The sequence below is a fragment of the Molossus molossus genome, unplaced genomic scaffold (genome assembly GCF_014108415.1).
Source record: "Molossus molossus isolate mMolMol1 unplaced genomic scaffold, mMolMol1.p scaffold_m16_p_11, whole genome shotgun sequence".
Lineage (NCBI taxonomy): Eukaryota > Metazoa > Chordata > Mammalia > Chiroptera > Molossidae > Molossus > Molossus molossus.
This window is the reverse complement of record NW_023425346.1, coordinates 80,741,830-80,754,201: the sequence shown is the minus strand read 5'-3', so window position 1 is coordinate 80,754,201 and position 12,372 is coordinate 80,741,830. Positions and strand designations below refer to the sequence as shown.

The window sequence follows — 12,372 nt, the reverse complement described above, 5'->3', positions numbered from 1 at the left end:
TATCAAACATTATTCTTTTTTTTTTTTTATCCTCACCTGAGGACATTTTTCTATTTTTTTGTTCAGGTAGAGTGGGAGGGAGAGAGAGGAACAGAGAGAGAGAGAAACATCGATATGAAAGGAACACATCGAGTGGCTGCCACCCACACGACCGACCAGGGCCGGGGACAAACTGCAACCGAGGTACGCGCCCTTAGCGGGAACCAAACCTGGGTCTCTCCGGACCGCAGGCTGACGCTCTAACCGCTGAGCCAAACCGGCCAGGGCTCAAACATTATTCTTTAGCTTTGAGACTGTCCTGGCCATTTGCAGAATTTAGTGCATCTTGCAATATTATTTTCTTGTCACTCAACACTCATGAGCCCTTTGAAGAAAAAAAACAAAAACCCAGAATAAAGCCCATCAACTTTCCAGCAGGCCAGGCTGCCATATCTAGAGGCAAGCAGGTGGCTGTCTACAACCGTGGCAGAATTTCCCAGCTCTAATCATCCTTCAAGTGCTCCTTTGGTCCTTAAAGTCATCCTTTGTGTTCCCAAGTGGACATGGAAGCAGGCCTGAAACCCATGTCCAAGAGGAGCCCATCTGAACAGGGAGCTGAGGGTGAGACGCATGGCCTAGACGACCAGGTCCATGCAACTGGGGTCAGAGCTACACTCTCATTGCTTTGCACAGAGCCTGGCACACAGCAGAAGCTCAGACGCCGCGTTTGTTGAAAGTGTGAAGTGAAAATCCAACTAGTAAACAAGTCTAATGAGGGAAACTCAACGCAGGGCCAGGGAGGCTTAATGTCAAAATAGAGAGAGAGACATTTAAAATTTTTGGTTTTTGACAATGATCACCGAGGCCTGGAGAAGGAGAAAAAGGGCCCCAGACTAAAAAAATGTTAACACGGTGGTGGTGGCGGGGGGAGATGACACTTCATATAGATATCCTAACTAACCTCCCTTTTATTCATAGATGAGAAACTGAGACTTGAGATGGTCCTGTAACCTTCCCTGGGAATAACTAATTCTTGGTACTCATACTCCCCCCACCCTTTATAGAAATGAGCACCCAGACCGACATTTGTTCTATTTCCATTAATCTTTGCCTAACAAGAGGACACAGCTCCCATTCTCTGCACTCAGATGCCACTGCAGATTCTGTGGGATTCCCACGAGGCTCCTTATTTTGAAGAGGGCAGCACACCCTCCCTCCCCTGATGACAGGGCAGGACAGAGGTTCCCAACCAGCCGACTCACTCTCTAGCGGCTCTTGGTGGACCAGGTAGTAACGTGCAGAGAAGCCATCCTTGGCCACGGCCATGTCTGTATGAAAGGTCAGAGAGAGGATCCCCGTCGACGAGCGCAGCTCAGAGGGTGTTTTGGTGCCACAGTACTTGCCAATCAGGGGACCAACTGGATAGGCAGAACAGAGAGAGTCCACAGATATGAAAATGTCAAACTCCACTTTCAATACATTCTCCTTTCCCACAAGTGCGTCATTCGAAGGAGCATCAGTTTGTATGCCTCGGCATAAAAGAACCACCAAAGATACATTTTGAGAATAATGTCTAGTGTTTTTCCTGCACACGAAGGAGTATTTTCACTGCCCTGGTCACGTTCCGTCCTCACAACGCTGGGAGATGGGCTGGGAAGGTGGCACCGTGATGCCCGCTCTCCGGAAGAACAGACTGAGGTTCAGAGAGGTCACATGACTTTTCCTTGTTCAGACAGCAAAGAAATAACAGAGCGAGGATTCAAACCAAGTTTTATTACTTAATCTTATATGTTTCTCAGGAAATGAAACTGTTAGCCGTCAAGTCTCTGTTACAAGGCAAAATACTTAGAATGGCTACCAAAGCAAAAGGCTGTTTTTTTCGCCGATACTGACTACACCCAAGACTTATGCTGGTCTCCTCCTAAGAAGTACAGGTTTCTGGTTCCTCTTGACCTTGGATGATGTACCTTTTGGACATCCATGACTACATTAATAATAATGAAGTTATAGTAATAGTAATGACGATGACAGCAGCTTATTGATATAGATATGACAGGTTAGCAACTTGCCCAAGGTTGCAGAAGAGGTTATAAACAGAGCCAGGACTCAAACCTCATCACTCATCAATCCAGCTCTGGAGTCCCATCAGGGCATAGAGGGTGGCCACTGAGTCATTTTCTATGGAAATCCTGACAAGTTGGAGCAGAAAAGAACATGACCTTTAGTTCTTCTCATCCTCACCCTAGTATCTATTCAGTCTCCTCCTAGCCTTCTCCAGACCAGTATCTCCAAGTAAGGAAACTGTCCTGCAATTTCTCTGAAATCACCCTTGGTGAAGGGTAAGAAAAGAAAGTCACCATGGGTCATATACAAACCCTATGGAGTGTTGAAGTCTTGGTTCTCTTTTTTTGTTTCATTTTTTTTATCCTCACCCGAGGACATTTTTCCATACTTTGTTCAGATAGAGTGGGAGGGGGAGAGAGAGAGAGAAACATCGACGTGAAAGGGACACATTGAGTGGCTGCCACGTGCACAACCCAACCTGGGCCGGGGACAAACTGCAACCGAGGTATATGCCCTTAGCGGGAACCGAACCTGGGACTCTCTGGACCGCAGGCCGACACTCTACCCAAACCAGCCAGGGCTCTTTTTTTTGTTGTTTCTAAAGCAATTAACAGGCACAGGAGACGCTACTGCAAAGTGCCTGTCACAGCGACACCACTCACCGTGCGGAATGCCATCCCAGATGTCCAGCCAATCGTATTTGCAGTCTCCCTCTCCCACCTGCAAGGGGTCGTGCTCCAGGTCAAAGGTCAGAAATTGCAGGATGATCTCCATCTTGGGTTTGGCCAGGATGGTAAAAGTGCAGTCCAAGTTGTGCGGGTACTTCTCAGGGAACCCGGGGGATTCGATGGTCCCGTTGGGGCTTGTGAAATTTTTTGAACAATCTTCAGAGCCTGTATGTAAAAGAGAACCCACAGCATTAAGAAAGTAGAAGATGTCTTTCTCAGCTGCCTCTGTTTCATGGGCTATTTAAATGTTTGGGCCCAAATCCCCTACTCATGTGGTTTTTGTTTCCACTGGAGTGGCCCTTGATGCAACATATTCTTCACATACATGCTTCAAGCCCTTAAGCCAGACCCTCTTTAAGAGAGAAATTAAGGAGGCAAGATGGCTCGCTCTTACATGTAAGAGTAAGAATAGCAATTGGGGAATTGGTGTGTGTGTGTGTGTGTGTGTGTGAGAGAGAGAGAGAGAGAGAGAGAGAGAGAGAGACAGAGAGAGATTCTCTTGAAAAGAGGAACAGAGTCTTCTTTCTCAATTACTCAGCTGCTTGCTCCAGAAATGTAAGTTATTTCAATCCTTAAGGAAGGCTTGCTGATTGCCAGCACGGCAAACAATGTTACCCCTTATTTATTGCTGACCTCAACACAGCCCCTATTGTACCAGAGCCAACTAAGTGCCCCCTTCTCCCTCCAAGATCCAAGGTGCCTCAGGGGAGGGGCAAAGGGGAGCTCGGGTCTCATTCATGTCATGACTATATTAAAACGAGCTGCTCTGTAGTGGCCAGACAATTAACAATGGACGTTTGTAGCCGGTGGATCCCAGCGGGGCGTTGGGGATGTTAAAGGCCGCTCCAGCAGCAAGTTTGGAAAAATGCGGCAGTGTACTGACATTTGGGAGGCTTCTGGTTCCTTCTGGTGGGGATGGCCTCGCTTCTCCCCTAAGCGCGTGTGCCTGCGTCGCTGGACGTTCGGGGGCGTCCTATTAAATGCGGCGCACGTTCGCGTCCTGGCGCAGACTGGAGGGCAGCGGGCGCTGGGACAGGACTCCAGGCACCGCATCTCCGAATGCCTCTAGGGGGAGTCCCACTAAAAGAGCCCGCGTGTACGCGGGGGACCCAGCCATTTGCCAGGAGAGGCCCAGGGACTGTCCCGGACACTGCAGCCCAGGCCAGGGGCCCGTGAGAAGCCCGGAGCGCAGTGATACAAGTTAATGCCGAGCATGTACTGCCGGACAATTAGAATTGATTTCACGATGTTCTGATTTTAAAATTAAAAAAGGTAGCAGGATTTGTGAGAAGGATAAATAGGCACTTTAAGCATGAAGAAAAAACACACAAAAATACTCAATAAACCAGGTGTTTACTGGCAGGAAGTGTCCTCTGGGGATCCCACTGAAATGCAGCTATGTGATGTCAATACGCTGATCTTAGCCCGAAGCGATGTCTTTACCCGAGTCCCCTGCAGAGGTCCCTCCGTGAGTCTGTTTATTGCCGATGGCTTTCTGGAAAGCGGCAAATGTCTGGCTTGGAAAGGGGTGTCATGCAAATGAGCGGGGGAGGGAGGGTTGCAACTTTCTTTAGCATCAGGCAGGAAAGTCCAGTCTCCCGACTACCCAGCACCCTGCTTTGGCAAGGTGGGGACCCGGACACCTGGGGCAGAGCTCACTTTTCAGGAATTGTGGGAAGCTCTCTGTGTGCCACATCTCAGCAGCCCTGCGTTCCATCATTCAGGGGCAGGGCATCCCAGTAGGCAGCCAGGGCCAGAGCGATGAGCTGGATGGCCTCCCCCAGTTTGTTAACCACAGAGTCCCCGGCTCTGTTTACCATCCAGCCCTCAGCTCAACTCCTGGGGGCCTCCTCAAAGCCAGGGATGAGTCACTCTGGCAAAGCCCAGCCAGCTGGCAGGTCTTGAGGGGCCAAAAGGAACTTTGAAAAGGTTAGCGTTTACGACTGCCCTGAAGCCTTCTTCACAGGACGGACCACTTAGCCAGAGGAAATTAACTCTATTCACAACTTGCTTCTAGAGCTAGGAAAGGCATCCTGACATTCCCTCCCGGAGTTGGCTCCATTGTCTTTCCGTTCTGAGGCTGGGGGAATCCCTACCCCCCTGGGAGTGGGGAATTTATGGTGGAATCTTTCTTTGGTCCCTCATCCATGGGGGACTGGGCTTCCACAAAGGACACCTACTAAGCCTAAGAGTCCTGGAGAATGTGAACATCTAAAGTACTCAGTTTCCAGAGTCTCAGGCAAAAGAAGAAGAAGAAGAAGAAGAAGAAGAAGAAGAAGAAGAAGAAGAAAAGGCAAAGTGTGTATCTCTCTCTGACATATGGCTTACACAAGTGTATCCCCTGGCTTATTTGGAACGAGGTAGACAAACAGGTTTATCCTTTTTATGCAGAAACATCAAACTTGTCCATTATAATCGTGACTTGGTCCGTAATCACACCACCTTGTTATTTAAACTGTGATCAAAGTGTCAGAAAGCAAGCAGCTGAATATCAAACGTGGAAAGAGATCTCAGAAAAGGATGACCATGCTTGAGACAAAAGTTGAGTCCTGCAGATATCTACCTAATCCAAGATCCTTTTCTGTAATGTGTTACAAGGTTAAAGGTTAAAAAAAAAGCCCAGTCAACAAATACTCAAGTTCACTCAGTGCTGAGACTGTCCATGGAACCTGGAGTAATTGGGCTGTAGTGAATGATTTCATACCAAAGGACTCTGGTATAAAAAATGCTCACTGTTTTCCCACTGTAAATTTTATAGTAACCCTGCAAGCAGAAGAAGGATCTGTATGCATAAAGCTATGTAAGACATGGTAGATTTATCTGAAGCTGAGCTTGGCCTGACCACAGAAGGTGAATAGTTCTTTAATTCAGGGAGTGGGGGGAGGGGGCACTCCAGCTTTTCTCTGTCTGTGGATGACCCCAGAGATTTCAGTTCCCAATATGCCACCGAGCACCAGGAAAGAAAACTTGATCTTGAACTTTGGTCCAAGGAACATCAGAAAACAGATCAAAAAACCCACATTTTCCAGTGATTCCGTCTCCAATGCTGTATTTTAAGTTATTTTGAAATTCCTTTCTCTGCTCTGCTCATGATTTGGTGACTTGAGAGCCTTTAAGTTTACAAGTTGTTTGGTTTACCCTTTTATATGTGGATAGTCTGGTAATACATAGACTCTTATAAACCACTCCATTCAGGGCAGACATGAACCTCCCACTCCAGCCACATGGCCTGTCTATACCCAAGCTGTGGGTGTATTTAATTTTGCAGCAGTCTGGCCAAGGCAATGTGCTGTCGAAGGCTTCCAGAGCCCCCTGTATGGCTATTTGCGTATCTGTGTTTACAGTTCCCCCTTCTTTCTCTATGAATCTGACCCGCAAACAGAGCTGTGTTTGTTTGGATTTCTTTAGAATGTTCATGCATTTCTTTCAGGTCTCCCAGATGATGTAAATGGTGTATTTTCTCTCAAGACTCCAACAGTGGGTGCAGGGCACTACACCTGGAAGAATGTTGACTTGTGCACCCCCACACGTGTATGTTTTATACAGAGTTGACTTTCACGCTGAGCGTTCTCTTTGGAATGGCATGATGGCAGGTTACAGTGGCCCTGAGAAAACCACTGGGCTCTCACACCTTTTTCTTATGTTCCCCAGAAGGACAGCTGTTATTGGTGGGGATACCTCCCACTGCAGCCACCTCCTTCCCCCGGGTAGAGACAATGCCAGTCCTTAAAGTGGGCCGCCCCATTTTCCACGCCCAAGCCACCACTCTTGGCTGTACTGTTGTTTCTAGAAAGTACACAGACTCGCTGCCTCATTCGAAATCCCACTTCAGCTTGTCCTCAAAACAGCAAAGCTGAGTTATAATACTCTTTTGTGTGTTTCATCTTTTAATATCATCCCCTCAAATCTGCATGATGGATAGAGTTAAATTTTACCATTTCTGTGGCTTTCTGGAGAATGTGGCAGCAATGCTGTGAAACACTAAGTCAGGAGGCATGAACCAGAGGTGAGCTCGAATGGCCCAGCTCCTCTTGTTCTGACTTCCCGTGGCCAGCTCCCTGGAAGACCTTGCAGTCAGCACAGTGGGGCTGAGTGACAGCTTTGGCCCTGGGGACCTTGCTATCTACTGGACTGTCCAGATTCTGCGCTTGCCAAGCCAAGGGGTGGAGCCCTCATTTTCATAACTATAGCATGTCAGTCACACCTTAGTGTTCACTCATCCTACCTCAAATAGTTTTTCTTTCAATTTACATATCTATTTACATATACCCATCCAACAACATCTGCTATAGGCTGAGGGTTTACACCTCTGTCTCCCTCAAGAGAACAGGGCAACACGCTCTTATTCCTTCGTCTCTCCTCTCTCCCCACTGTCCCAGCAGAAAATGGGACAATGAGCATTTCATCAGTGACCTGAGGCTTGCACAGGACTCAGAGGGCTGTGGATCAAGCTATTTGGGAGCCTCCTGTGCCACTGGACACAGACCGTCAGTCCCTGTGACCTCATGGGGTCAGGAACATGATGACCTACAGCAGAGGGACCTTCCTGGGACTTGTGCCCTGGGAGAGTCCGGGCTTCCACTCTGGCCTGACACAGTTCCCTCGGCCCCACCCCTTCATTGGACTCTACGTTCTTGTTCTCAGGCAGACAAATCCAACAAATATTTAGACAGAGTGGATATAAAAAGTGCTTTCAGCAGCTACCACTTCCTTTCAAGAACTGTTTAGTGAAAAAGAAAATATATATGAATAGCTCCCCTCACACTGAACTCAACAGGCGCCGGGTTTGGGCCTCTGGATGACAAGGCCTCCCTTTACCCAGGCTCCATCCACAAGCTGCAAAATTCAGGCCGAGAGCGGACATGCTCAGCAGATGGGGCGGGACCTCTTAGGGGCAGAGTGGGGAGGGAGAGGGCAGAATCGGAGGACGCACTTCAGCCAGGTGACGCACTCACGTGGGCAGGGAGGCGGCCCAGCGTCTGGGGAATGAGAGCCACTCCACCCAGCTCGGAGCTGGGAGGTAAGCCTGGCCCACATTCTCAGGGCCTCAAGTGATCTAAGGGGGACCGAAGGGAAAGCAAGCAGGCACCTAACCTGTAACGTTCCCTGCCTCTTTTACTCCTGTTTCTATTCATTGCTTTTCAGGGGGTCAGCTTCACTGGCATTTAGGAAGTGGGGGTTCAGTGAGTAGAAGTGGTAACATGGATCAGCAGGGGGAAATTCTAGGAGCCACCTCTGAATTTAAAAGCTACTGCATGACCCCACTGGGAGGGGGCAGGTCACAGTAAGATTTTTAGAGACTCTAAACAATCAAAAGACTATGTCCTCCTGCCCCATGTAATTCCAGATAAAGGCAACATGAGACCATGAAGCAATTAGGAGGAAGTTCAACGGAGTTTTGCTTTTTCCCATGCAGAGTATTGTGATTTTTAAAAACACAGAAATCAGATTCTTTCCAACAGTGGTTTTCTATTGAAAGGGTGCCCCCACTCCTTCGGTGCCACCAACAGCTGGTCGGCCCGACGGGCAGCACCCATCACTAACCCTGCAGCTCGCCCTCTCCAGCGGGATGGCAGCTTTAACTGGTGCCTCCTCGTGGGCTGTCTCCAGGTTCACCTTGACCCTCTCTCCCCACCATCACCTTGTCAAGGAGACATAACTGTTACGCAGTCCCGTACACCGCGCCCCGCGGCCGGGCAGACGGCGGTGTCGCGTCCTCTCCCAGATGCCCAGCTCCTGGCTTCCCACCCATGCCCACACTGACCTGTCTTGAAGATCTCGTAGCGCAGGGAGAAGCCTGCGCCCTGCCGGGCGTAGTCAGAGGTGAACTTGATGTAGAGCACGGACCCCGAGGAGATGATGGTGGGTGGGGCGATGTTCCCACAGTGCTTCCCCAGGAGGTCTGCGGACTCACTGTCCCCATCCCGGATCTCAATGAAGTCGTACCTACGTGAGGATGGCACGGAGGGGCACAGATAAGGAAAGGTCACTTCCAGGAGGTGAAAAGGACTCCTTGTCTCACCCCAGCTCATGCGCTCTCCATTCATTTCTAGACACTTAGGTGCCTCAGATAGCTGAACCAAGGTCCCTTATGTTGGCTTGTAGACGGTCAAACACAGATACAGGAAGTTGCATTGCTTTATTAAAGCCAGAGAGAATGAGCACCTCAGCAGATGGCTAGATTTTAAGGCCTTATCTCTGGTCCACATAAGAGCAATAACATCATTCTATTGAATATCTCAAAAAAAAAAAAAAAAAAAAAAACGTTTTTTTTTTTTCTTCCTTCCGTGGAACCATTTTTATTTCCATTATGATCTCTCTGCTTCTTGGTTGTTTCTTCTTAGCTCTGTATCACTGCAAGTTGCTTAAGCCTTTTGAGCATCCATTTCTTCATCTGGAAGATGAGGCTAAAAACATCCATTTCAGCCCTGGCCAGTTTGGCTCAGTGGTTAGAGCGTCGGCCCGCGGACCAATGATGTGGCTGGTCCCCAGCCCTGGTCCGAGTCATGCGGAAGGCAACCAGTCGATGTGTCCTTCTCACATCGATGTTTCTCTCTCTGTCCCTCCCACTATATCTGTAGATAAATAGAAAAAAAAATATCCTTGGGTAAGGATTTAAAAAATCCACTTCAGAGGGTTGGGATAGAGATGGAATGAAAAACACACAAAACAAACATAGGTGAGGTGCTAGGCACCAAGCCAGGCACCCTGGGGATGTTTCAGAGATACTTTTATTTTCCTGCTCCCTCCCCCAGGGTTCAGCTTTTTCCTGGGTCATCCCCTCTTATCTTCTCTTTAATTATTCATGACAAAGACTCCCCAAACATGGGCCACGTTCTCCCCAGAGGTCTCTGCGAAGTTCATATCAGCAAAGTCCTAGTCCACAACGCATTTAAAAAAGGAATCAGCATCATATTAAATAAGGCAATAAAAACCTTTCTCCCAGGGGGTGACCGTCCCAGGACCAGCCTCTCTGAGCAGGAACTCCCAGCCTCAGCAAGAGGCCGAGCAGGCTGAGTGGGCCGCCCGCCCTACCTGGCCCAGGCCTGACATTTCAAAGGGATCTAACTGGCCCCGGGCAGGGGCAGGGAGAGACCCCTCCGAGACATTCTGGGCTAGGCTCCAGGGACGGCGCACAAATAGCCGTGGTACCTTACAGATGCACACTTCCAGCCTTGCTGTGTGCTCTGGCATCTTCACTGTGCCCTGTTTGGGCCCCTTCTCTGGAGCGCCCACTGCTGAGGCGCGAAATTCCCGTACTAGCTCCCTTTCAATTGCTGGTCACTGCGCCACTGTCTGCTGAAAACCAGCCAGCTCCCTCTCCACCCCACTTTATTTATTTTGCATCAACCTGTTAAAACAACAAGGAATAAACCACATCCTTTCAGTGAAAAAGAGGGTCTGGAAGGGCTGCTGTCCCTGGGATGTGCCTGCCACATGCACAGGGCCTGTGGGAGGTGACTGCCTGTGGGAGGGGCTTGTTTGAGCCGGAGGGGCCGGCGGCCTCACTCCAGCCCCTGGGAGCCGTATTTCAGACTGCTCGACTACTTCCACATCAGTGGGCTGCGAAGGAAGTAAGGTGTGGATCAGGACTGGTTCATTCTCTGATCCCGGGGAGCTGGGATCCTACAGTGAAGAAGCACAGAAGCTGGTCAGAGTCTGGGGAAGGCGATGGCAGGGTTTCTGCCCGGAGCCCTGGAGAGATGGCCAGAGACAGAGAAAGGCAGTGGGGGGTGGAGGATTCCCTGTGGGTCTGTGAGTTCAGAGTGGGAGACGGCACTGACTTTGAAAACATGCTTCTTCCTTTCTGAAACAAAAATGAAAGGACACTTAGTTGGTCCTGAAAGGAAATTCCCTAAGTCTTCTGGAAAATCCCTCCTTACTATTTCCACACTGAGTTCTGCTGGTGAGTCACCCCCAGCTGAGTGGCGGCGGATTTCCCCCCAGCACGCACCGCGGTGGGGAAGCCACATGGATTCCCTAAGCAGACACCCCGGCTCACCTGGAGCAGCAAGTGCACGGCCCCATGCAAAGGAGCCCTCCCCGCACCCCAGAGGTGACATCACTGGGTTTGGATCCCAGCTCAGCCTTATTAACTGGGTGTCCTCCGGCACCTTTCTCCTCAGGGGGTTGTGAGATCTACATGACCAACATGACCTATATAGAGTGTCCGTGCACGGCCCGGCAGTTAGTGGGAGCCCAGTGAATGTTAACTGTGACCTGCGGGCCCCACACCCATCTCCGAGGTGCAGACGCTGAGCCTGGAGCAGAGGCAACGCTCCCTTAGAGACCGTGAGTGAGGAGAGGTGGACGCAGGACTGCACATCTGTCAGACACTTTGGGGGCATCTCGGCAATGGTGCGAGGAAAGTTAGCATGCACATACCCCTTACACGAGTTCTCCCAGTGCTCGGGATGTCTCCCGAGAACAGACTCAGACAACTCTGCAAAGATATATATACACATATTTGCACATGGACGCACAAGAAGAATCACATAAAAAGTGAAAAGATGCTTTGCGTATAAACAGCATCATGTCAGAAAGCCCAACGATAGAGGACAGGTGAATCCATTTTGGTATTTGGATAAAACGGAATGAATGCTCTGCTGCTACAGTAAATAGTGCTGTAGGTCTATCTTCTTTGTTTTTATGGAAAAAAATGTTCATGATATATTGAGTTGAAAAAAGTAGATACTTTTAAAAGTATATTTTAAAACATATGTGTGTGTGTGTGTGTGTGTGTACACATTTCCTTGCATACACATATAGAAAAAAGTCTGAAAGAGTATGTACTAAAATATTAACAGTGGGGAGATATGTGAGTGGTGGGGTAACTGGTAAATTTTAGTTTCTCCTTTATTCTCTTCTACTATCTGAATTTTCTACAATAAGCCTACATTTTTCTAATAAGCTACAAATATATAAAACTGCTTCTATTAAGAGTTTTTCCTTCAAAGTAGAAGAGCTGGGAAAAATAACCCAGCTTTCATAATATAGCAGATGAAAAGATAAACATCACCACCACCACCATCATCTCCAGACTCGCAGAGAGGAGTAAGACAGCCTGTAGGGCACCCACAGTAGAGTCAGGTACATGCTCTACACTCAATAAACACTTTCAAATATTTGTATAAAGACCACCAGACAGCTCCAGTGTCTGTGGTGCCAATTTCTCTAAGAAGGACAAAGAGAGGCCCTGCCATCCCACCAGCTCCTTCACCAGTGAGTGTGTGGGAGGGTGGGCTGTCTGGCTGCCTGCTCACTATGGAGCAATTTAGGGGATCAACAGAATCAGCAATGAAACAGGGCTGCCCATCAAATGCCACAGCCACAGGCTGGCCCCAACTTCCTCAATGGATATAGGGCCCCAAACCCTGTGCGATGCCGGCAGCTACAGATACACCCTTGCACACCCACATACACACAGGGTGAAGACACGCACTTTCGAAAGAAGCTTTCACGTGGATCAACCGCATCACACATTTGCTCTCTGAGCTTGATATTTAAAGGACCCTTCTGGTGAATCCCTTTGTGAAGCAAATCATCAGCCCTTACTTGAACTTCTTAGAAAAGCTGGTTTTTCCTATCAGGTTGCTTTAGG

The 12,372-nt window shown here is 48.9% G+C and overlaps 1 protein-coding gene across 3 annotated transcripts in view; it reads right to left on the bottom strand.

The window, feature by feature from the left end:
• Positions 1-12,372, bottom strand: part of NRP2 (neuropilin 2) — a 109,024-nt gene that overhangs the window by 67,054 nt on the left and 29,598 nt on the right. For all 3 annotated transcript variants that reach the window (XM_036254302.1, XM_036254304.1, XM_036254303.1), the window contains exons 3-5: positions 8,536-8,717; positions 2,706-2,936; positions 1,242-1,397 (exon numbers count right to left, since the gene is read on the bottom strand). In XM_036254302.1, coding sequence (XP_036110195.1) covers positions 1,242-1,397; positions 2,706-2,936; positions 8,536-8,717 — 569 coding nt within the window. The remainder of the gene's footprint in view (positions 1-1,241; positions 1,398-2,705; positions 2,937-8,535; positions 8,718-12,372) is intronic.